The sequence below is a fragment of the Gallus gallus genome, chromosome 23 (assembly GCF_016699485.2).
Source record: "Gallus gallus isolate bGalGal1 chromosome 23, bGalGal1.mat.broiler.GRCg7b, whole genome shotgun sequence".
Lineage (NCBI taxonomy): Eukaryota > Metazoa > Chordata > Aves > Galliformes > Phasianidae > Gallus > Gallus gallus.
The window spans coordinates 4,544,934-4,570,383 of record NC_052554.1 but is presented as its reverse complement, the minus strand read 5'-3'; the positions used below and the strand labels follow the sequence as shown (position 1 = coordinate 4,570,383).

Sequence of the window (25,450 nt, the reverse complement as noted above, 5' to 3'; positions counted from 1 at the left end):
TGACCAGAGAGGGAGATGTTCAGAGAGGATGAACTTCTGAGTGGTTGCAGAAATGCTGTAATGATGTGTGGAGGAAACGCAGTGCCAATTGCGTCCATCTACCTGCAGAAACTGTGCTACAGCCACAGTCACACACCAATGCAGGAAGAGCTGTTCACTTATTCATCTTTTCTATTTCAGGTGAGGGTTTGTTGTTTCCTCAGAAAACTCCAAATGTTACGGTGAGGACAAAGAAAGCTTTTGGCTGAGGATGAAATGTGGCCCCGCTTCATTTATAGCTGTCACGTCAGTGCTTAAAATAACCTTCATCTGCAGCAAATCTGTACTTCCCCCTCAATTTATTTCCATTTTTTCGCAGCGGGGCTGAATTTCAGCACTGAGATCGTTCACCTTCAGGCAAACCCGAGCAGTTCAGAAATACAGGACAGCTTCATCCCGACTGCCTTTCGAAGACGAGTCGAAGGTTAAGAGCAGGACTGCAGCTACAGAATGCCTCTAAGGAACGTATGGAAAAGGAAATGTCCAACAGCTGAGAGAGAATGAAAAAGCTGAGGAGGCATTGGACTGTAGCTGTGGTTAGTGAAGGTGTGGGGCTCAGATAGGCAGAGACCTCCCTTCACTTCACCACATCCTTCATAGAACCACAGAATGGTCTGGGTTGAAAAGGACCTTAATGACCATATAGTTTCAACCCCCTGCTGCTATGTGCAGGGTCACCAACCACCAGACCAGGCTGAAGCAGTGTGCAAATCCCAGCTCGTGTTCTCCACTGCAGGCTGACTGTTCCCAGCCCTGGGTTTGTGCGCTCAGTCTGACGGCTGCAGCAGTGACAGCTTTTGCTTTGAGTTCAGCTCCCACTGCGCTCTGCAGAGTGCTGGCAGTGCAGGTGAGGCAGAGTCTGCGTGTCCACAGTGTGTGCAGAGCCATCCAAGAGCTGCAGGTGAGCAGTGCCTGCTGTGTGCTGACACTGCTGCGGGTTCCAGGCTTGGGCCCAGCAGGCAGGCAGGCTGCAGCACGGACATACAGCAATGCACAGCACCACATTGCTACAGCATTGCGTTGTGCAGCACAGCACTGTATTGCATTGCATTGCACAGAACTGCACAGTGCTGCATTGCATTGCACAGCACTGCACAGCACAGAACTGCACAGCGCTGCATTGCATTGCACAGCACAGAACTGCACAGCGCTGCATTGCATTGCGCAGCACAGCACTGCACAGCACAGCATTGCACAGCGCTCGCTGCCTCCTGCGCCCATCACTGCCAGCAGCTCCGGGTGTTGCAGCACTTCCACAGCTGCACAGAGCTGTGAGCCGCGCTGTTCAGGGAAGCAAACACTGCCATTTTTGTGGCCTTCTCCCACGACCTCACGCGACCAAAACGAGGGTTACAGACGCTGCCGGGGTGGCCGCTCTGCTCCGCAGCCCTCCCGCGCCATCGCTCCCGCAGCCCGTTTCGGGGCAGAGTTACACGGCGCCGTTCGGGCCGCGGCCGCTCCGTCCGCAGCGCCTTTCGCTCCTCAGAGGGGCGGCGCGGCGGCCGATCCAAGATGGCGGCGGCGGCGGGGCCGCGGGGCGCCGCCTTTGTTGGGCGCGGGGCCGGGCGGCGGCGGCGCGTGCGCGCTGGGGCGCAGCGTGAGGCGGCTGCGGCGGTGCGGCACCGGCCCCGGCCCCGCGCCCCGGCCCTGCCCTGCCCGCGGCCCGGCGAGGAGCGGCGCCCGCGTGGATGGGATGGAAGCGGGACCTTCGGGAGCAGGTGGGGCCGCGGGGCGCCGCGCGGCGTTTCCCTTCGGGGTACGCGGGGCGGGAGCGCGGCCTACGGCGGGGGCTGCGGGAACGCGGCCGTGCGGCTGCGGGGGGCCGTGCCGCTATCCGGGCCCGGACGGGGGGCGCGGGGCCGCCGCGGGGCGCGGGGATCCCCGGGGCTCCGCTGCGCTCCGAGTGCCGCGCTGATTGATGCGCGCTCCGGGGCTCGGCGCTGCTCGGCGCTGCCCGCCGCTGTCGCGTTGGCAGATGAGCCGTGCGGGGGGCGGCGGGCCGGGCCGGGCGGCAGCTCCTGCGGGGCGGCAGCGCATCCCATCCCGGGGCCGTATCCCATCCCGTCCCATCCCGGGCAGCGGCCGCGCGGGGCTGTGGAGGTGCCGATATCCGCGTTGCTCGGCGTGCCGGAGCTTTGGGGCCGACGTATTGTTGGCCGTCTGTGAGGCTGAGGTTGAGCGCGGGGCCGCGGGGTCGCACCGCCGTACCCCGCCTGCGTGTGGGGACACGGGGCGCTGCTCGGCCCAGCTCCAGGCCTGCGGGGTTCATTGTGTCACCACGCGTTCGTCCGGGCGTTCCCCGGAGCAGCTCCGCTGTGAGGATGTGCTGCGAGGATTTGCCCTTTCCTGCCCCACGCGTGGCGGTGGGAGCTCAGCTCCGTCACGGCTGCGGTGCGGCAGAGCCGCGGCCCCGGCTCAGTGTGTGCAGAGAGCTGCGGGTCAGCGGGCTGAGCTGTGTGCTCAGCATCCCCCGCTGTGTGTGTGAGCGGGGAGCGGAGCCGAGCTGTGCGCGCCGGGATGATGGGGCACACAGGGAAATGATGCGCTCGGTGTGCTGAGTGTGAGCCTCTGCTGGGACAGCAGTGCGTGGAGGGCAGCTTTGAAGCCAAACTTGGTTTTTCCCCCAACTTTCCGCGCTGTTTATCCTTTGCAGGTTTCCTTAACGCTCGTAGGCTTTAACCGTTGTCTTCCTGTGCAAAACCTCGCAGGAAACCCGGTGCTGTTCTGTCTGTTGGATCTCTTTACGCTCACCCCGTGAGTGTGTTTCTAGGACAGGATTGTGCCGACACAAAGCCGGGAGCAGCGCCTCGCTGAGCACTGAGCACTGAGCACTGTGCACGTATGGTTTAACCCCGAACGCCTTCTCCAAACGTAGCAAAGAGCAAAACAGGCAAACGATCAAAATGGCAGCTGGTGGAAGGAGGACGAATCGGGCAGCAAAGCAGTGCTGTTCAGCAGGATGGCATTGCAGCTGGTAACAGCTGTGGGTGGGCTTTAACCTCTCTCCGGGGAAGGGCCCGGGCTGTGGGGTCACTGGGGCTGCCCCATGGACACGGAGTACCCTCACATATGGGCACGTGGAGCACGGAGGCGAAGCTGTCCTCGCCTTTGTCCTGGCTCTTCCCCAGGAGCTGCAGGCTTTCTTTGTCTGTCAGCTGCACTTTCTTCTCTCGTGCTTGGAAAGGCTACAGCAGTGTCTGCGCAGCTCTCCTGGAACAGATGGGAGAGATGTTATCTTCTGCCCTTTGTAGGCGCTGTTAGCAGAGACCCTGGGGCTCACGGTCAGCGAGGAAACGTTGTGGATGAGCGGAGGAGTGGAGGGCAGTGCTGGCTGCCCGGCCCCGGCCCTTTGCCGCAGACACAAACGTGTGTGTTCCCAGCTCTCTGTTCTCTGCCGGCTGCTGTGCACTCCTCCACATGGCAGGCGGAGTGCCGGGCTGGCTGCAAGGCTGTAGTTGGGTTTTTCCCTCTCTGGATTGCAGAGCTGTTGGCCCCGGTCAGTCTCTGCTCCGGGGTGTTTCCCCACTCGCTGTGCCGGGAGGCGGTTCGGCTGTTGCGGTGTCGGATCGTTTGTCAGAGCCCTTCAGAGGGGTCAGGAATGGATGTGGGGCTGCTTCAGCACGGCAGCCCTCGTGGGTTTCGTGGCTCTGATGCGTTGAGCTGTGCCTGTGCTGGTTCACAGCCCCTATTAACAGCTGTGCACACAGATACAGCCTCGCCTGTTAGCAAGAGCTGTGATGGAGCTGGAAGCGCTGCTCCTGCTCTGTTAGGATCTGCTGTAGCATCACTAAGTTCCCTTTCTGACCCAACTGCATGTGGGCATCTCGGATGGCTGACTCCTAGAAAACAAACCATAATAGGCTTTGGAAAGTATTTGTGACCTGAAATGCAGCTTTTGGTTTGGGCTGGCACGAGGGAGGCCTGCAGCTGCCCCAGTGCTGGGGGAGGTTTCTCACTCGGTGCTTTCGGGTTTGTCACCTGGGATTTCCAAGCCGGAGTTTGATGTGCTGTAACGATGCCCTTTGCTACACGAGATGCTCGATGCAGGCAATGCAGAGAGTTAAACTGCACTTGAAGCCAGCAGTGCTGGAGGCGCCGGGGCTGTGGACATCTGGGTGTGCAGAGAGTGCTTCTGGAAGTGGGGGCTCCGTGGGGTGGTGTCTGGCACTGCTTCCTTAGGGCTGCTGGTTTGGAGGATGCTGAGGTTGGGGTGCACCTAAGGAGGTCAAATGGGGCGATCTGGCTTTAGGGAGAAGGCTTAATATGGGAGCAGTGGGGAGTGATAGGGAAACTTCTTCCCTTTCGAAAAAGGGGAGGAAAAAACGAAGGGAAGGAAAGCCTGAAGCACCCAGAAATCACATTGTTTTGTGTGCAGCGTTTTCAGAAACAAAAAGGCTGATCTATGGCCGGCTCTTTAGGGGCAGCAGATTACAGATGTTATTATCTGGAGCCCATTCCACTGCAACGGTGGCCGGGAGGACAGGTGCTGGCACTGCTGGGCAGCAGATGTGTGCAGGGTGCAGATGGGGCCGTGGGGATGCACTGCGGGCACAGGGCTGCCTCCCTGGCGTGGGATGAGTGTCCCAAAGCTCAGCAGATGGGGCTGCTTGTGTGATTTGGTCCTCGAAGGCAGAAAACCTGGCTGTCTGCACTGCAGCCTTGGAGCTGTGGACTTTCCTGCTGGTGCTGCTGCTCGCTCTGCCTCCTGCTGGGAGCTTTCACTTCTTGGAGTGGTCGATGTAGGGTGGAAAGCCGTTCAGGATGAGGATGGGCTGCACGGTGTGTCTGGGGCTTTTTGTCATGCTGCAGCCCAGCGTACACACTGCAGACATCCTCTTCTTCCCAGCTTCATCTTCCCAGTGCTGGGTGTGCAGGAGGGGGGGGTGTGCAGGAGGGGGGTGTGCAGGAGGGGGGGTGTGCAGGAGGGGGGTGTGCAGGAGGGGGCCGTCGCAGTCCCTCTTTGGTGATAAAACTCCCTTTTGTCTCGGCTCTGTTCTCGCGGCCCCTCTCCTGAATGCAGCCTTGGAGAGGATTTAAATGACATGGTAATTTCACGCCTTCCCACCGGTGCTTTGGCCCAGGCAGCTGTTGGTCAGTGGGTTGTGTTTGCCGGCTGTTAGAAGAACCACCACCACCAAAGCTTCTCCCGGCGCCGATGACCCCCGATGTGCTCACCCTGGCAGTGCTGCCCTCTGTGCCATCCGTGCCCAGCGCTGCTCCCATGCATCCGAGGGAGGCGCTCCTGCCCGCCGTGTCCCCGGGGCACGGCTTTGTGTGCTAAAGTCTGTGATTCCTCCCAGGCTGCTGAATTTATAATGGCAGGCAGATTTTATACCGCTCACTGGCTGCATTGTGCTGCAGGAACAACACTCGCCCTGCAGCCCCTGGCCCTCGGCGCCCTCATTTACATGACAAAGTGGGAGTCTGTGCAGCTTTGCCATGGAGAGTCGAGGTATGCAGAGAAACCCCTCTGTCTGGGGATGTTTGGGTCACTCTTTAACGAGGCTCCTTCCACCCAAGAGGGACTCCACTGGCCCTTTTTCTGCAGGGCTGCCCTTCCTGGGTTAAGTCAGCAGTGTGGGGGTTCGGTGGGGGTCTGTCAGGCACTGCTCTGCCTGCAGCTCGCCCTGGCACAGCTGGGGTATGGGGAGGGGTCAGTCCAACACACGGGTTCCCTTTGGGGTCTCTGTCACGTTGGTTGAAATGGACATAGCCCATCCCACAAGGCAGTTGTGGGGCCGTGGAGCTGCGTGCAGGTGCTGTGTGTTGCCCTCAATCTCTGCTTTCAGATATAGTTATGTCCCAGGTAGGCACTGCTGTGTTCGGACAGGGAAAGGAACTATCAGCCTTCCTTTGCTGGAGGGGTGAAGCAATAGTGAGCCTGGGGCTGGGCTTTGGTGGGCAACTGCTTCAGCTCCTCGTGATCAAGGACCTCTGCAGTCACCAAAATGAAACCCTTTGATGCAGCACAGACAGCAGCTTTCCCATCCTTGATGCTGATCTGGTTTGCTCTCCTCACCTTCGCGGAGCTGTGCTCTCCAGCAGGGATGTCCGGATAAGTTACATTGCATTCACAATATCCCCTGGCTTATGTCGAACTCCTGAGCCAGCTCTCGTGTTGCTTGAGGCTGGCTCCTTAATCTGTCATTCACAACCTTAATTGTGAGGGTTTGTGCTCATAAAGCATCCGGAGATCTGCAGGTGAAAGGAGGGCAGAGGAGAGCCGTGCACCTCCGAGGGGCCGCGTGGTTTGTGCTCCAGAGGCAGAGCAGGAGGTGGAGGCTCCATCAGCGCTGGCAAATACCTGTAGCTGGTGGCTGCCTCTGATTTAAAAACACCTCATCTCGTAGCCAGGGGTTGCCAAGAAATGTTCTTCGTGTGGAGACACGAACTGTGCTGTGAGCAGCTCATCAGCAAATCGGCTCCTCAAAACGAGCTGCCTCTGCAGTGCCGCACAGCTTTTCCCTCCTGTGTTGTTCCCATCCGCCCCTCTGCTCTGCCTGTGGCCCTGGGTGCATTTCAGGGCTGTCCTGATGGAGTCCTGGGGCACAGTGGCATTTCACCCACAGCAAATCTTGCAGAGATCAGGTGCAAAACCGAAAAGGACATTTGGGGTTTAGCTTGCTGATCTTGCATTCTTCTCCTTCCAGTATTTTTAGCCTGGGATTATAATTTGGATTTAAGTGGAAACTGGATGAGAGTGAGGGGTGCTAAGAGCTCCGTGTGTTACGGATCCTAAATTGGAGCCGGGATGCTGTCTGGGGGTTGGCTTCGACAGTTGGCCATGCAGATGGAGTGCTCTGAATATCCTATCTGTTGTGTCCCTGCGCCTGGCCCAGCTGGCTGAGGACCTCACTGGGCTTTGAGAAACAAATAAGATGCAAACTGGGATGGATGGAGATTGGGAAAGTGGAAAGGGAGCAGGAAGGGCAGATCTTGCTTCAGAGAGCAGCACTGTTGCAGTCCTGCATTGGCACTCATCCTTCATCTCCAGCTTCAGATCTGTGTCAATAAGTCTGCGTAGTGATGTGCAATGGCATGGAATAATGTGAGCAAAACCACTGCATCCCCTTCACAGATTTGGGGCCCACTCCGAAGTGGGGATTGGAGGCATTTTCAGCTGCCTCCCATAATCCAGAGGGAAGGTGCCCAGGGAAGCTCCTTCCACCTCCAGCTGTGCTGCTCCGAGCTGTGCAGCTTCAAGCATGGAGTGTGAGTTTGGGATGTGGCGATGGGAGGGCTGTGGGCTCCATCATCCATCCGTCTGATTCCTGGATTTCCAGCCCTCCTGACCCTTTGCTTTCTCCCCATCAGCTGCAGGCGCATACCTGCCACCCTTGCAGCAGGTATTTCAAGCGCCGCGTCGGCCCGGGATAGGAACTGTTGGGAAGCCCATCAAGCTCTTAGCCAACTACTTTGAAGTGGACATTCCCAAGATCGATGTATATCATTATGAAGTGGATATCAAGCCCGACAAATGCCCACGCAGAGTCAACAGGTAAGGCAAGTATTAGAGGTTTTGGAGTTCATTCCCTGCTTCCAGATTCCTTGCAGTAAGTGCCTTTCTTCCTCTTCGCCAGTGGAAGCCATCAGGGTGACGTTGTCTGTGCTTAGCTTTGCCCACTCTGTGCTGAGGTGGAAAAGCAGTGTTCAGTGGTGTTGGAAGCAGTTCTGGTGCCCTGTGGCCTCCAGCCCAGGAGTGCTCGTGCCCTGCAAACATGTGGACGCTGCCAGGTTTGGTTGGTGCCTGGAGCCCTTCTGTGCCGAAGTCCCAGCACTGCCCAACATGTGCAGCTGGCTGAATGTCATGAGCTGTGCTTGTGCAGCAGTGTTTGTTCCTGATAGCTTAGAAGGTCCTGAACTTAGCACATACTTCTGCTTCTTCAAAGCAGCTGTGCAATTTTGGCAACAATCACATAATCTAAAAGCAGTGAGCCCCAGACCGTGGGCCATTGCGTGCTGTTCTTTTTTCTTTTCCTTTTTTTTCTTTTCTTTTTGACACCCTTTTCACTCTCCTTCCCCCCTGCCCAAAGCAGTCTGGGTTGCTCTGTGCCTCAGAGACCAGCGAGCAGATGCTGTAGCTGCTATTTCCCATATTCTTGGCAGTTTGTGTCCATGGAATGCATTGCAGGTTAGCAGCCAGCTACTGCATGCTGTGTAAACTTGTTCTGCTGAAACTGATTGAACAAGCTGTGGGGCAAGGCGTGTAGGTGTTGTGTGGGTGCCCTCTTGCCTTGGGAAGGACCTGGCTCTGCCATTCCTTGCCCTGCAGCACTGCAGTGAGAGCCCAGAGGTGCCCCAGGTGGAGAAGCTCAGCACCTGGCAGGTCACACGTTGGGCTGTGAAGAAATTGGCAAACCAAACCTTGCTCCTCTCTCCCCTGTGCCTTTCTTTCTTGCCTCTGCTTGTCCATGTAGGGAAGTCGTGGAGTACATGGTACAGCACTTCAAACCTCAGATCTTTGGCGACCGGAAGCCAGTCTACGATGGGAAGAAAAACATTTACACTGTTACAGCCTTACCCATTGGAAATGAGAGGGTAAGAGTGGGATGGGGGATCCCCGAGCATGGGAAGAACCGACTAAAAATGAGCCACCTCTCTTTGTGCAGTGACCATTAAGTCCTGTGCCGGTGCCATGATTGCTTCCCTTCCCTTCTGCACCCAGGTTGACTTTGAGGTGACAATCCCAGGAGAAGGCAAGGACAGGATATTTAAGGTCTCTATCAAGTGGATGGCCATTGTGAGCTGGCGCATGCTCCACGAAGCCCTGGTGAGCGGGCAGATCCCTGTCCCTTTGGAGTCTGTCCAGGCACTGGATGTGGCCATGAGGCACCTGGCTTCCATGAGGTACGTGCACCTGGCTGGGGGTGCTCCACAGTCGCTGCCTTGCACTGAGGTGGTCGGTGCCTGTTGCTCCATGCACTGTTTCCTCTGGTTTGCAGGTACACCCCTGTTGGCCGCTCCTTCTTCTCCCCACCAGAAGGCTATTACCACCCCCTGGGAGGTGGCAGGGAGGTCTGGTTCGGTTTCCACCAGTCTGTCAGGCCTGCCATGTGGAAGATGATGCTCAACATTGATGGTGATGTATTTTTCATGCCAGCAAAAATACTTTGCTCTAAAGCATTACCAGCACAGCGTGGTCACATTCACCCACAGAAGGCAGCACGGGCTAGATCTTAGCACTGTAGGCTGGGGGCTTTTTGCTTTTGTGTGGATGATGGGAGCCCATTGTTCAGTGCTGAGTGCAGTGGGGTGGGGGTCTGCAGTAGGGAACTGCAGCACTGGGGATGGGTATGTCTGGGGAGAGTGGATCTTGCCTGCTCTTGGGTCAGGTCTGTCTGTTGGAGGAGAGCAGAGGCACATCATGGTATCTGTTCCTCAGTTTCTGCAACGGCCTTCTACAAAGCCCAGCCTGTAATTGAGTTCATGTGTGAGGTGCTGGATATCCGGAACATCGATGAACAACCGAAGCCACTGACGGACTCACAGAGAGTGCGTTTCACCAAGGAGATCAAAGGTAGAGCCTCTGGGCAGAACTAAGGGGCCCTGCTGCAGTGCTGACCCCAGCCTGGCGCTGCTGCAGACTGGCTTTGGCAAATCAGCTTATCTCCCACCCCGGCAGCAGCTGGGGAATGCAGGGTTTGCACCTTTAAAAGGCTGCCTGGGGCACTGTTGCCTCCCTTGCTGCACTTCTCAGGCATCTGCAAGCATACCTGCTCTGCAGTTAATTATTCAGGGAAGGTGTCATGGGGAGATTGGGCAAAAGGGAATCGTTCCTGCATTCACCAGTGGTTCTGCTGTGTCTTTCTGTCTTGGATCAGGTTTGAAAGTAGAGGTTACCCACTGTGGGCAGATGAAGAGGAAATACCGTGTGTGTAACGTTACCCGGCGGCCGGCCAGCCACCAGACGTAAGGCAGTGGGAAGATGCCCTTGGAAAAATCTGAACTGCTCTCCTTTTTAGCAGCTGCTGTCAGTGTTAGGGAGAGCTGGAGGGAAAACTCCAGCCTGTGACAGTAAAAGGAGATGTGCTTGGCGCTCTGCAGCACTCTTGGGCACAGCAGTAACTCGCGCTGCTCTGTGTCATGTGCTGTGAGTGTGGGTGGGATGGAGGGGAGGGTGGGAGTGGAGAGGATGCTTTGTCTGGCAGACAGCACACTGCGGAGGGGGGGAGCTGACATGCCAGGAATTGTCCTAGTTTTTACCTCTGAGTTTGGTTTTCTTCTTGCTTAAAATAGACACTGCCAAAGCAGAAACTTTGTCAGGGGATAAAGCGATCCCCTACCTTAAAATTATTTGCATGTGCCTGGGAGGGGAGTTGGCCAAGGAGTCCTTCTGTGCTGAGGGGTGTGGGCCAGGAGCAGCCTGTCCTGCTCTGGGGCTGTCCTGCTCCCCATGGACCCCCATAGGGCTGTGTGGGCTCCCACAGGGCTGGGGTGGCAGAGTGCTGAGCTGTCTGCACGTCTGCTCCTTGTGCTTTCCCCGCCCCTATAAATGTTCAGGCTCTGGTTAACCTTTGCCTGAATCCCAGCTCAACTGCCAAAGAAGGCACCAAGCACGGAAGTCCTTCTGAGTGCCATGTGGCTGTGTTTATGTACCTGACAGCGGCATGCGAGGCATGTCCTGTAATAAACATTTGCCCTGATTAGCTGGATTAGTGAGGAAGAGCTTTATTTAGAGATCACAGTCTTAGACTGGGATCAGAGTATTCCTGTCTTGATTTCTGAAAACACTTCTGTTCTGCTTCTTATTTTCCTGAGCGGGAGCCTGCCAGTTCCCTTTCTTCTCAGCCAGAGTAAGAAGTGCTTGAGGTTTGGAAGTGTCTGTTCTGAGTAGGTGCATCCTTCGTGTCCTGCCTCTGCCAGGTTTCCCCTGCAGCTGGAGAGCGGTCAGACAGTGGAGTGCACAGTGGCTCAGTACTTCAAGCAGAAATACAACCTGCAGCTGAAATACCCTCACCTCCCGTGTCTCCAGGTTGGCCAAGAGCAGAAGCACACATACCTGCCCTTGGAGGTGAGTGCTGGCTTCTGCACCGTTGAGCATTCCAGCTTTTGGGAAGGTCAAAAGCAAAAGTGGCATGGCCTCTGGACTTTGCTGGCAAATGCATGACAGTATTCTGCAGCTAATGTGTAATGGGTGCTAGCTACTGCAATATTCACCTGTTGAGAGCTGCTGCTAAGAAGTGAGGGATGAGACTGTGCTCATGCCATAAAGATGCAGCTCTTCTGCAGCTGTAGGTTTGTCACCAGTGGTGACACAGGGCAGGTTGGCTCCTCTGTGCCTCATGTGTTTTTAACATATGGCTGCTTGCTTTCTTCTGCACACAGGTGTGTAACATCGTGGCAGGCCAGCGGTGCATCAAGAAGCTCACAGACAATCAAACATCAACCATGATAAAAGCAACGGCCAGGTCTGCCCCAGACAGGCAGGAGGAGATCAGCCGCCTGGTATGTGCCCCCATGGCAGGGGTTGGTGTTGGGCTGGGGCTCTGGTGGCAGGCTGTGCTGTGTCAGCAATGGGCAGTGCCTCATTCTGGTCCTGCTGCTAAGCTGCACAACAGGAAGCAGCTGTGGCCTGCGTAGAAGATGCTGGTGGGGTTAATGGCTTAGTTATTCTTCTCTGACTGAATCCCCCATCCTAGGCACCTGCGTGTAATGGATGCCTGTGCAGGAGAATGCAGCTCAGAGTGACAGGGAAAGCTCAAATGCAGTGAACTTGAGGTGTCCATGTTTCTCACTCCTTCCCACTGGCCTTTCCTTCCCTCTGCAGATGAAGAATGCCAGCTACAACCTGGATCCGTACATTCAGGAGTTTGGGATCAAGGTGAAGGATGACATGACGGAGGTGACGGGGAGGGTCCTGCCAGCACCTATTCTGCAGTACGGAGGCAGGGTAAGCAGGGCTGTGCTGTGCTGGTTGGCTGCAGTGAGCAGGGATGGATGCTCTCACAGTGGACAGCACTGTTTTTGACTAAAACCTGTGCTACCTTCAGATTTATAGGTTAGAGGTGGAACTTTTTTATTGGAGCACCTTAATGTTTTTTGCAGTATGACTTTTCTGACAGTTGTAACCGTAAGTCATGCAGTGCCAAGAAAGTGGGCTGAAAGGGAGAGGGATGTTTGGGGTCAGGCTGTGGTTCTCCCACGCTCTGTGTGGCTGACATGTGGATGGGGTTTGTGTCCACACCCAGAGAGGTTCGTGGTTCTCAGGACTCTGCTTTGTGATGCCACATGAGAGCAGCTCAGATGAATTTTCCATCACCGTGGAGGAGCCGAAATTCTTAACTACCCATGGCTGAGAGCCGCAGTCATCCGTGGAAGAGCAGGGAGCAGCTTTCAGCAAGCACAGCTCTCCAGGGCGTGCAGCTTGATGATGGGGAGTGCAGACACAGCACGTGCATTCCCCGGGGGCTGCCGGCGGGGGGCTGGTCCTGCTGTGCCTCGTGGACGTGGCCCCTCGGCGGCAGCGCTCTGACCGTCTGTTTGCCTTGCAGAACCGAGCCATTGCAACTCCCAACCAGGGCGTGTGGGACATGCGAGGGAAGCAGTTCTACAACGGCATTGAGATCAAAGTCTGGGCGATTGCTTGCTTTGCCCCGCAGAAGCAGTGTCGAGAAGAGGTGCTGAAGTAAGGAAACGGGCAGCCCGTGAGGGTGGGAAGAGGCAGAAGGAGCTGTGTTGGCGTGCAGTGCAGCACTGCTGTCTGCAGCCTGAGGCTGCGCTTCCCTTCCCGCTGACATTGGATCTGTGTGTGGCTGAACTGCTTGCTGGTACAAATTTGATCAGGTTCAGGCTGGGTGTTCGGTGTTGATTCTTGTTAGTTTATCTGGAGCGCACGACTGTTTATCCTGGCGAGGTTGAAGTTAGCACATCATCGCTAACGCGTGTGGACTGGCAGCCTCTCTTTCCTCGCTCTGTCCTTTGCATCAGGTATCTAGTTCTGATGCTGCCAGCCCTAAGGCCAGTGGTACTGTACTGAGCCCTTCTAACCTGTATTTCCTCAAGAAGGTGGGTAAGATTGTCAGAAATGTTCAGTTAAAAGTTTCTGCAATAACCCAGGAGCTCAGCATTGAATTTAATTTGGCTAATGAACTTGCTGTCCCACTTTACGCCACGATTTACCTTGGAGTGGTCTCTACATCCTCACATTGCCCTTTGATATCTCCCTGTCCACCGGGTTAACCAATGTTTCCCCCTGCAATAAGCTGCCTCTCCTCTTGGCTTCAGTGGCCGAAGTAGCAATGTTCCTGCTGCTTTCAAGGACACGCAGTGCCTTCTGGAATGGGATGCTTCCTGCATGGATTACACTAACATGCCATGGGTTTTTATTACACGGAAGTCTTAGGGTAGCTTCGAGATTGTCTGATTTGATAGCAAAGTGACACTGAGCAGAGAGTTTATGTGATTTAGAGGGCAGTCACCTTGGTTTTGAGTTCTGCTGGGGTCCCACGTTTCTCCTGACTGAGACTGGGTGCATCAAGGTGAGCATTCCGTGAGGCTCTCCTGGCTGTGTTTAATGGTGTCGTTTGGGATGGGTTGGAGCAGCTCAAAGTGTCTGCATCTGCAGTAACTGTGCAGGTGGGAGTAATGCTGCACTCCCCCTATGGCCCGTTCAGGGTAGGCTCTTCCACTGGCAGAGCTGGGAGCACCCTGCATCACATCTGTCCTTGGCAGTCTGTACTGCACACGAGGTCAGCTACGGCAGAGCACTTTAGTTTGATAAGTGAAGGCTGGTCTTGGCTTTGCAAATTGCCTGGAAATCAACATTTCCCAGAGAACAAGTCTGCTCCCCTTCTCCTGATTTCTAAATAGGAATAGCTTACAGCTTCTTCAGTCCTCAGGAAAAGTCTTTACTGGGGTAAGAGAGCACTAAGAGAGGATGGCCGGGCTGGGGCCGCTCAGCTCTAACACGTGTTGGTCTTCTGCTGGCATTCACCACGCGGGCTGATCTTGGGCTGATATTTCTCTCCTCCCGGGCACAGGAACTTTACAGACCAGCTGCGCAAGATCTCCAAGGACGCAGGGATGCCGATCCAAGGCCAGCCCTGTTTCTGTAAATACGCCCAGGGTGCAGACAGTGTGGAGCCCATGTTTCGGCACCTCAAGAACACCTATTCAGGGCTTCAGCTCATCATTGTCATCCTGCCAGGAAAAACACCGGTGTACGGTGCGTCTTGGGTAGGGGAGGCGGGGAGAAGTGCAGGGTTTTGCCCTGGCTCAGGAGGGCTGGCTCTGTCCCTTCCACTTTCTTCCCCCCCCTTTTTGAGGGCGATGCTGAAAGCGGTGCTCTGCTGATTGCCTGCCCATTCATATGCTTCCTCTGCCCACAGCCGAGGTGAAGCGTGTTGGGGACACTCTCCTGGGAATGGCCACGCAGTGCGTCCAGGTCAAGAATGTGGTGAAAACCTCCCCGCAGACCCTTTCCAACCTCTGCCTCAAGATCAACGTCAAGCTTGGCGGGATCAACAACATCCTAGTGCCTCACCAGCGGTTCGTATGGCTGCTGCCTGTCGTGGCTGTAGGGTTTGTGTGCTGTGTCCCATGTCCCTCCTGTCATCCCTTCCCTCAGACTGTGCAGTACTTGCAGCTGTGTAAAACAGCTCCCTGAGATGAAGGCTTATGGCCCATCTTGCCTTGTGACAAGCTCTCTGTGTGCCTGTGCCCACACCAGAGCCTGGAGGTTGGGAGATGTCCTCCGGCAATCTGCTCATCTCTGTTGGGCTGTGCGTTGCCCTGAGATGTGCCCAGGAGGCTGACTGCTGCTTTCTCTTCTTTCCCACCAGCTCTGCTGTCTTTCAGCAGCCAGTGATATTCCTCGGGGCTGATGTCACTCATCCACCTGCTGGAGATGGGAAGAAACCCTCTATAACAGCTGTAAGTTCCCATTCTGGGGCTGGGCTCAGCGGTGCTTGGTAGACTTGCAGAAAGGCAGGAACTGGAGCAAGACTTGTGTGCTACTTCACCACTGTTCCCGTGGTGACACTTCCCGGGGTGGCCCCATGCCCCGTGGGCACCCCCTGGGGATGTGGGGAGCACCTGAAGGTGCCACACTCTGCAAAGTTATTGGGTTCCTGGTGAGCTGCTGGGAGAGCTGGCAGCTGCCAGCAGATGGGGCTCGTGATGTGCCGAGCCCTGCAGTGCTGTCAGACGGCCATGCGGGGAGCTTGGTGCTGCCATTGCACTCGCTGGGACTGGAGGGATCCCAGCTCTTCCACGGCAGCCCTGGAGGAACGTTCCCCAGATGGGAGAGTGGGGATTTGGGCATGGGAGAAATGGAGTGGCTTTGCTATTCACTCTAAGCACATAATGAGCATCCACTGAGTGAGTGATGGCTGCTCACGTGCTGCTGGGCTGGCTGGCTGCTCGTGTTTTTGGTGAGGCTCTGACAGGTTGCCTTGTGCTTGTGGCAGAGAAGGGGTGTCAGGTTCTCGCAGTGCCAGTTTTAATTAAGCACATCAGCATTTTCCTACTAAGTTCTTAGCTTTCCAGGACTCGTAGCTCAGGTTTTCCTTGGCATGCAAATGTCTTTGGAGAATTGTTTTTTTCTTAATTAAAAGGGGTTGGGAAATGCTTTTGGCTGTTTGTTCATAGGTGTGGGTGGGACAGAACAGTCTGTTTCCTGGCGGCGGTGCTTCCACTCTGAAAACGTTCTGTGTGTCTGTACAGAACCACTGTGGAGTTTTAGTCTTAATTTCTATAAAAGCATTTTCTGATCTGCAAGGGAGAAGGGGTAGAGCCTTCAGATGGCCTTGTTCTTCTCCTTGGTTTGTTGTTAATAAGACCACAGAAAAGGGCCCATCACCGAGGCCAAAGGAAGCGTTTCTGTTGAGCGCTTCAGCAGGCCAAAGCCTGGAGCTCCTTTTGCTAAGCAAAAGTGAAACTGGTGCCGAGTGAGAGGGCAATGGGGCAGGAGCATTGCTGTGGAGGATGTGTGCCTGCGGTGCTTTCCCTGCCCTGCTTGGTGGGACGCAGACCATGCAGCAACATCCCCATCCCCACCAGTCTTGCAGCAGTTGGGCAGTGTGTCACACCGTGTGGGCCAGAGCCGCCTCGGCACCTGTGACTCACACCGTGCCTCCACCCCTGCGTCACAGCCAAGCCTGGCTGCTCTCAGCCTTGTTGCCTGACATCTTTGAGGTCTGCCCTCTGCAGTGCCCAGCTGCGATGGGTGACTCCCTGCTCAGCAGCTGCCACGAGGTGACTCATCCCTGTATGTCCTTGGGGGGGGCAGACTGCCGCCGTCTGGGGCAGCTCCGCTGCCTGTGACTGAGCAGAGCGTGGGGATGTGATGCTGGCAGATGCTTCTTGCAGACATTTTCCCTGGTTCGTTTGAGCAAAGAGCCTCCTGGCAGCCCTGTGTGGGCAGGGCACTGGTGCTTTTGCTGTGGTTGGAGGGAGGGCTAAGAGCTGGTATCAGAGCTCCTTGATGTAAGAGTAATAAAGACTTAAGCAGCATTTACAGCAGTGGCATGGCAGTGCTAGGTGAGGTTTTGTACCTGGGGATGTCATTGCCCTGATGACACAGCAAAGCACGTTCAGCATGCTGCTGTTATTGAAGCGAAAAACTTCAAGTGAGGGACGGAGAGAGAAGTATGTCCACAGGCAGAAAGGGCATTCCTATGATTCTATGATTCCCTTTCAATCATCTGCAGTTGAGCAGCAGTGTGGGAACAGAGCAGAATCAGCCCCATCTCACCCCACACGGTCTTGTGGCTCAGCAGTGCCCACCAAGTCACCTCACCAGAACTTCCCAAGAGTGCCACAAAGGGCTCTAGAGAGCGTGCAACCGGGATGTGGCTGCCACCAGGGTTATCCTTTCTAGGTTGCAGTTTGCCTGCATGGTATTTGCTGCCCCATCTCCTGATCTGTGAGCTCGAGGTGCTCTGCCCACAGTCAGCCGTGGGCGTTTGAAACAGTCAGAGGATGGGAAAGTCCCACGTCCCCTCCACCCATGCTGCAGTAACACTTGGGCCTGGCCCACCGCTGTCCCTGCAGGTTGTGGGCAGCATGGACGCCCACCCCAGCCGGTACTGTGCCACAGTGCGTGTGCAGCGTCCTCGCCAGGAGATCATTGAGGATTTGTCCTACATGGTAAGGGAGCTCCTCATCCAGTTCTACAAATCCACGCGCTTCAAACCCACCAGGATCATATTCTACCGTGACGGTGTTCCCGAGGGGCAGCTCCCACAGGTGAGGACCCATTGCTTCTCCCTCAGCCAGCGCACACCTTTACTCGACAAAGCAGGCCAGCAAGGGGCTTCAGTGCCCTGAGTTTGCCTTGCTCATACTTGTGTTGCCTGGAATTGTGGGGTTTTGCTGAAATGCTTTGGGTGTACTGGTGGTGGTGGGCTGATTCAACAGTCTGGAGCTGAGCCAAAGCCCTGCAAAGCTGGTGCTGGGCATCTGGCAGTCACTCAGGACACGTTTAGTAGCATGAGGGCACCAGACAGCTGGTGCTTGGAAGCTTCCCCTGAGGCTAGGTTTGAGCACTGTCCTCTTTTCCCACTTGTGTCTGGGGATGCATAATGCTGAGGAGTGCTCATGGGTGGCAGTGTAAGATCTCTTGGTTCTGCCTGTGGGTTAGCCTAAAGCTGCACTAGCTGCTGCACGCTCCCAGGGGTGCATGGAGAAGGCTGGGTGCAGACACAGGCCAGCATGTCCGCTCACTTTACATTGTCTGTCTCTCTAGATCCTTCACTACGAGCTCCTAGCAATCCGAGATGCCTGCATCAAACTGGAAAAGGATTACCAGCCTGGCATCACTTATATCGTTGTCCAGAAAAGGCATCACACCCGTCTCTTCTGCGCAGACAAGAATGAGAGGGTGAGTGCTGGGCCTGGAGGGGGCTGTTTCATTGCCAGCTTTTAGGAGGAGCCAGCCTTGGACTTTCTGAGTGCAATGCTCACCACTGGCAGGCAGAGCACTTTCTTGAATGAAATGTTCTGCTCAGTTGACTCCTGTATCTGTGCGGATTAGGCTTCTTCTGGAAACCCAGACAGCTGTTATGATGAGTTACTGGGTGCTGATGATCCTGGTGACTCTCTTGAAATAGCCTCTGTCAGCCTGAAAACATCTGTTGTTTTGGTGATAGCTGCAGTCGCTGACGTTGTAACAGGATGAATAACCCCTTGCTTGCTCACAGCTCACACAAAGTTTGTGTGCTTTGTGCTGTGCAGTAACTCACTGATCACTGTAGCTTTTCCTAGATTTGGTCTAAATTTAGGGTTGAAATGTAGTCTAGCCAGACTCAGCCTTTACCTGAGCATAAAGGCTTAATCTTAGGACCCAAGGGCCGTGTTTGGTCATGGCATAAAGCCCTCATATCTTGTGGCAGAGGCCCCAGTGTACACTGCCTGCAGAGATCCCTGGCGTTTTGCTCACTTAATCCTCATCTGTGCAGTGGGATGGGCCTCACCCTGTCTGTTCTCCTTTTGATGTTGTTTGCTCTGTGTGTATGTCATGCCTGGTGTTGATGCTGGCGGAAAATGCTGGCAAGCTTATTGGGTCAGGGAGCAGAGCAGGATGACCTGATTCTGTTCCCCTGTAACAAAGTGGCTCTACACGGTGCTTTCCAACTGAGACGGAGATAGTGACCCTGTGCTGTGGCCCTGCTGCAGGGCAGCTGTTACAGACGGCGCTCTGGGCAGCAGGAAATAGCCAAACTCTGCAACGCTTGGATCTCTTTTTCTCTGTAGATTGGGAAGAGCGGGAACATCCCAGCAGGAACAACAGTGGATACAAACATCACTCACCCTTTCGAGTTTGACTTCTACTTGTGCAGTCATGCAGGCATTCAGGTACTGTGCTGCAGGGCTTGCTGCTTTGATGCATTGTTTTCCTTTGGCTGTTGTTGCAAATTGCACTCTCGTGCATCCGAAGGGCCCTTCTTGGAGCCATGGGCGGTTTGATCCAAGCTGCCATCATGCTGGTTTGTGCTAGAAGGTGCCAGGACGGCCGCTGAATGACGTGGCGTGTACTTGGCTTCTCTCCTGGAGCCAAAGATCTCTCCTCTGAGAATTTCCTTCTTTGGAGCGGCCAGTTCAGCAGCTTGTCAGATGGTGCCCAAGCACGCAGGGCTCGCTGGTGTGCCTGGTCATCAGCAGGGACCTGCTGTCTGGTGTGGGCGGGAGAGCTGTGGCCAGCCGTCCCTGGAGGAGGTGGCTTGCTTTGCAGCTGCCTTTCATCAGGCAGCCAAGATTAGTCAGAAACCATACAGAAGAGATTGCACTCGATCTACAGCTGCTTCCACAAGGGAGGCTTTTTGGCATCCACTCCTCCTGCAAGGACAGCAGGGAGCTGGCGTGGTTTGCTGGGAGCTATGGGGGAGCTCTGTGCTGGTGCAGTGTGATGCAGTCGGGCTGTGTGCTGCTGGGAGCCTGGGCAAGCAGCACAGAAGCACCAGCAGTGCCCAGGCGTAGTTTATGTTTCAGTACAAAGTGCTTTCCTGCCTGTTCACTTTTAGGGCTCCCAAATTAAAGAAGCATGGGCCCCTCTCCTACTGAGATTGTTTTGACAGCTTGTTTGGATTGAGGAGGAGGGTGACCGGGACGCAAGGCAGCTGCCTGCGGATACCTGGTCTGTGGGCACACGCAGCACCTCTCACAGCACACGGTCTCCTTGCAGGGTACGAGCCGGCCCTCCCATTACTACGTGCTCTGGGATGACAACCGGTTCACCGCAGATGAGCTGCAGATCCTCACGTACCAGCTGTGCCATACCTACGTGCGCTGCACCCGCTCGGTCTCCATCCCAGCCCCGGCTTACTACGCCCGGCTGGTGGCATTCAGAGCGCGGTACCACCTCGTGGACAAGGAGCACGACAGGTGAGGGGGCTGCGCCTGTGGTCCCAGGGAGGGCAAACCCTGGGGGAGGGCAGTGAGGCCCGAGCACCTTGCTTTTGTGTGCAGCAGGGCCTGCTGCTGAGCTGCTCGGCAGAAGACCCTTGGTTGAGAGTGGCTCACCCATAGCTGCATTCTCTTGGGTCCCAGTCTAGGAGGGAATGGGGATTAAGGAGGGGGAAATCCCATCCTGGGCATCCCTGGAGTGTTTGAGCTTTGCCACACACCTCAGGGTGCCAGAATCCCTGCAGTGCTGGGCTTGGCTCACGTGATGTAGCACAGGGGAGAAGTGCAAGCAATTTCCAGCGCAGCAGACTCTGATATCAAAGGGGGTTCTCAGCGTTCCTTGGTGGGGGGAATATGAAGTAATTACACAACTATTTTCTTGCACTTTCAGTGGCGAGGGCAGCCATATATCTGGACAGAGCAACGGCAGAGACCCCCAGGCCTTGGCAAAGGCTGTGCAGGTTCATCAGGACACTTTACGTACCATGTACTTTGCTTGAAAGCCTAACTTTTGTTACCTCACTCAAGAAAGCTTTCAGATTTGTAGGAGCCATACAAAAAAGGAAGCATTGGGACACCTTGTTTTTTTTTTTCCAATGAGAAATCACTGCAGGGCAGGCAGCGTCGGTTCGAGGCAGGAGACCAGCACCACCGGACAGGAAGATCCAACACCTTCGTAGGATTGGAAGAGACTGATTATTTTTTTAGTTTTTTCTGGCTTTGCAAAATTTTGACCTGACCAAACACATGAAGGCATTCAAGGAAGGGATAAAAGTCCCAGGAGGCGGAAGCAGGTTGTCATGTTTAAGATGCAATACTATAGACTCCTGACTGTGAAAGGCGGATTTGGTCCTCCGTTGCCCACCAGGCGCTGGTAGGTATTTTTTGTGGGGGTTGGGGGGAGGGGATTTTTAGAGCCTTAAAACAGAAGACTAGATTTATAAAACTAATATTTTAGAATATGAGATGCTTTAATGGGTTAAGGGGAAAAAACAACTAGTTTATAGATAACTCTAACACTAACAGTTCCCCGCCCCCGAGCGATTCCCCCCATATAACGTAAGGCACCCTAGCACTTAGCTCAGAACTGAAAACTGTCTTCCTTGTGTTAAAAGCTAGTTAGCTGCTGCCATTTGAAGCAACAGTCACAGACTTTTCCATGGGTGAGTGCCTTACTACGATGCTGCAAAATTTCAATGTTTTTAATCTTGTAAGGAAAATAGTAATCTTGTCTTGATGGTGGTCCATATTTCCATCGGAAGGAGTTAATTTCTATGGTCCTGAGTTGCAGTTTGTGTTAGATCACAACCTCGTGGTGGTTAAACTCCGTTGAAAGATGTGCACTTTCATATAGGACACGTTTAATGGCTGCTGACCCATTTTTGTTTCCAATGTACTACTTGTTATTTAAAACTGTTTCTGACAAATGGGGGCACTGCCATCCCATGAGGACAGAAATCGCTATCAATTTCTTTTTTTTCTTTTTTCTTTTTTTTTTTTCCTGAATTTCTATGATGGACACCGGGATTTTTTTACTGAGCATTATTTTTATACGATACTGAGTCTGTTGCCAAAACACACGAGTCATTCACATCCTCAGAGTTTACATCGCCGCGCTCGCACCAGAGGTTCCCAACGCTTCCTGTGTGTGTTACACAGTGTGGCCGTGCAGCTCGGGGCCTCTCCACTGTTGTGCTGCTACCTTGTGCTGCTCTTTGTGTCACCCTATTGCTGATTTCGTGCACGGGGTTTTTATTCTGAAAGCACACCAGAGACGTTCCTTAGTCAGAATGATCAAATCCTTGTTACCGTCGTGGGGAAGCTCCTCCTGATCTGTTTTTAACAGGGGAAAAAAAAAAAAAAGCCTTTTTTGTTTGTTTGTTTCCAACAGTAACATGGTGGCTGCTTTTCAGACTCATTTTGCTGCACAGAATGACCATTATGCACAGCAGGGCAGTAGTAACAACTCATTACCAATATCACGTGGGCAGATTGGGTTTTTTTCTATATGAAAGGTGTGCACAACGCTTCCTTGAAGAGAGAAACTGTGTGCACTCCTGCTGAGCTCTCAGGAGAAGAGCTCTGTTATCATTTTACTGCCAAAAGTGAACGTGTTTTCAGAGCAGATCTGTCACCAGCACTGCCCCTTGTCAGTGCGCGGATAGAAGCACACCTTTTTGTTTTGTACTTTCTGATGTTTAAACTCGCCTTGCCTTCATGAAATCCATACTAGTCATGCTGGCCCATTGATCTGTCCTAATACTGGGAATTCACTCTGCCTGTTTTCTTTTTGGGCAACGTGTTTGTGAACAATGAAGACATCAATATGCTATGCAAACTAAGTGCTGAGCCCGCTGATGTCACCTTTGGTGAAGATCCTACATTTAGCACAGTTGTCTTTTTCCTCGAGACTGCAGTATTTGGTTCACATTCTCCTTTGCACCTTGTGTCAAACACCACTGCTGTCTGTCTGCAGGGTGGTGGGGAGGAGACCAGGAGCTCTTCGTGGTCAGTAGGGTAGGAAGTCTTAGGAAAGCTTTTAGAGAGCAGGGAATGCATCAACACTAAGCGTCAACGTGAGAAGCCTACATTCCTATACACAAGTGCCTGCATAGTGACACAAATCCAGCACCTCTCCATTTCATCCTCAGACCTCTGGCTTGTGTTCATTGAAAGCAAAACGATCTCAGAGGGGCTGTACCTGCTCACCTCGTATTAGAAAGCCCCTCGTTAAGAATCAAACCGGGGTTAAGGTCAAGGTTCTCTCTGTAAGTGGGTTTGTTCACCAGCATTACAATGGAAAGCACCTGGCTGCTGGCAGCAGCGAGGGGCAAAGGTATTTTGGTTCCTAGTTTTTCTTTCTTTTAGTGTTTTAGTTGGGTCTAGAATTCTGGAATGTCTTTTAGTAGCCGTGGCATAGCACGTGCCATTTTTAACCATTTGAAAAGAGATAGTGTGGGCATTTACAGAAACAGCTTGTTGCTCTGTAATGTTTTTTTTTTTTTAACCTTGAGACTTGAAATGTAAAATGGACCTTTAAGATTTGCACTCATTTGTAAGGTGGCTGTTCATAGAGAACTATGAATGAAGACTTGCTGATGTAGCACCTACTTTTAACAGCAATTTTAACTACACAAAAGCTTCACAGCTTCTGAAACGCTCAGCTGGTGACTTGCAGATCGCGTTCTGCCCTTATTTCACCCTCTGCATTGGGTTTTCATGGTTTTGATTCAATAAAAAAGCCAAACTCAATAGCTGCTGTGCCCTTTAAGCCGTATTTCCACTTTGAAGATGTTATAAGGGGTTTGAGTTACCCGCATGTTTTCTATAACAGACTATGCACTGTACCTTCTGCGCAGCTCCAGCATTCAATATTTCTACCGTTTTCTTGTCCAAGATGCAAACGAATAAGTGCATGTCAAGGTGCTGTGCATTTTGCTACCCGTAGCAGATAGCTGTTAAGCCAGAGACATATCAGGATCTGTAGTTAGCCACAAACCCCACGTGGACATCCCGAATGGCTCCCGAGTCTCTCTGCCTTCTCAGTGCGCACGCGTTCCTTCTGCAACTGGAAACATCGCCAAGTGCATGCAAGCCTTGTGGGAAGAGGAATAACTTCCATTTGTCTGTCGGTTGTTGGATGCTGTGTGTTTCCCTTGTCTCATACCTGGACGTGACGGGGGCAGTGGGGGTGTCCCAGTACTCGCAAGCCTCTGACCTGATGCCTCGTGTCACAAAGCCCGAGCGTTCAGCGTTGCCTCGTGGAAGGTTTTCTTCTTGGAAAATGAGTGTGAAAATAAAGAAAAGAATGTCATTCTTTTAGGAAGGGAAGCCAGACAGCAGGACAGCAATAAACACATGAAATTCATATCTTGCCTGAGTGATTTGCACTTCGATAGTCGTGAAAGAAAATTGATGGGGACTCCAGTGCTTTTGTGTTCAGTTCTAGCCCCTTTCGTACCTCCTTTATACAACAGGTGTTGGACTGTACATGGGGTGTTTACAAACACTCTCTTTGGGTTGTTATTTTTCTTGCGGTTATTTTTTTTTTGCTTTAGCTTGAACTCTCTATGGTCCATTTGTTAAATAGATGTGAACGGTTGATGTACAGTACTTACTAAACAAGCAGCAGCACAAAACTTATTTTATTAAGAAAATATGGCATATATTTTAAAGGTTGGGTATCAACTTTTCTTTTTTTTTCTTTTTGTATGCGTGGAATTAAGACTGGTGAAGAGTAACAAAACCCTTGGATTACATTTGGATTAGGCCAAAAGATGATACTGTAAGATCGTAACCACCTCTTTATTAAAGAAAACGGTATGATTAAAGAGCTCCAGAACATTGTATTTATATTTGATTTGATTGCTTTGGTGGATTTTTTTTTTTTTAATTTCAATTTTTTTTTTTTTGCCTTAATCCTGATTTTTGCTTGCAACTTTGACTTCGCAGTCCCAAGTGTCTGTTATCCTGTAAGTGTTGGCAGAAGACCTAAATAAAAGCAATGTGAATATGTTGGGGTGACATCCTGAGTCAGATCGCGTGGGGAAGGAGGAAGCGTGCATGCTCAGTGCTGAGCTCAGCTGCAGAGGGCCTGGGGACGAGCAGCGAAATGCTGACTGTAGCTGAATTGCATCAGATGCTGTGGAGGATCCAGAACTCCTCACTTTCCAGCTTAGTTCAATTTAATGAGAGAAACACTCAAGTGAACGACGATGCGCTTAAAACTTCTTGGACGGTGATAGCTAATTCCACTTTTCATTAAAATACCATCTGTCCGAGGAAGGACTTAATTTGAGCTCCTTGGGTTATTAAATGGCAGAAACGTACATCAAAATAAGCTGCCACTCCAGCTTTGGGCTTTTGGCGTTGGGGCCTCAGTGTGACTTGAGTGGGTTTGAGACAAGTAATATAAAGGCAGGACTGTTCTCTGGATTTACCTTGACTCAAATCCAAGACCTGATGTAAAACCACTACTTGGGTTTTTACCTGGATCTTTTGTTCTCTGTTCAAACAGTCCCTTGCTGTAGGGCTGACTTCAGCTGTTTGCAGACCTGTTGGGTTTGATCTCCAGAGCACCCCGCTCCTGCCATGGTCCGATCAGTTCAGCCTTTTCTGTTGGATTGAGGCTGTGGATGAATGTTTCCAATGGCCGTATGGCTCCGCTGTGAATCTGCACACGTTCTGTGTGAGGCTCACTTCGTGCTCAGAGGGCTCTAAAGATGGCTCTGAGATGCTTTAAGAAAAGATTTCAGATTCCTTTTGGATCGGGGCCAAACTTTGTCCTCTGGGTATCTCTACATTTCTCAGCTTTGGAATTATCTGCAAACTTCACAGTCCTCTGCAAAGCCATGCCAGCAGCTTAGGCATGTGTCACAGGTACAGAAGCGGAGGTTGTTTGCCATCCTCTGAATTCCGTGGATCTGTTTGTGCTTTACCTTACAAACATGTATTGACATTCCTTTAGGCACTGAATTATTTAGCAGTTGAGCTGTAACTCCGGGTTTTTGAATAATGCGGAGTGATTTTAGGGAAGCATTTGCCAATGGCATGCACGTACTTGTTAGCT

General features: G+C 53.2%; 1 protein-coding gene across 2 annotated transcripts; it reads left to right on the top strand.

Annotated features, from left to right (window-relative positions):
* Positions 1-1,612: 1,612 nt before the first annotated feature.
* On the top strand, positions 1,613-24,394 carry AGO1 (argonaute 1, RISC catalytic component). 2 transcript variants are annotated; one of them, NM_001317212.2, is made up of 19 exons: positions 1,613-1,757; positions 7,354-7,537; positions 8,457-8,577; positions 8,705-8,886; positions 8,982-9,118; positions 9,422-9,556; positions 9,861-9,948; positions 10,903-11,050; positions 11,365-11,484; positions 11,807-11,929; positions 12,531-12,664; positions 14,019-14,203; positions 14,367-14,526; positions 14,820-14,910; positions 17,032-17,226; positions 17,726-17,860; positions 18,733-18,834; positions 19,661-19,860; positions 20,273-24,394. In NM_001317212.2, exons 1-19 carry the CDS (start codon positions 1,733-1,735, stop codon positions 20,379-20,381), a joined length of 2,574 nt encoding a protein of 857 aa, NP_001304141.1. In that variant the 5' UTR covers positions 1,613-1,732; the 3' UTR covers positions 20,382-24,394. The 2 variants fall into 2 exon arrangements, with proteins under 2 accessions (NP_001304141.1, XP_015153182.1); XM_015297696.4 differs by having other exon boundaries at positions 7,354-7,542.
* The last annotated feature ends 1,056 nt before the right edge of the window (positions 24,395-25,450 follow it).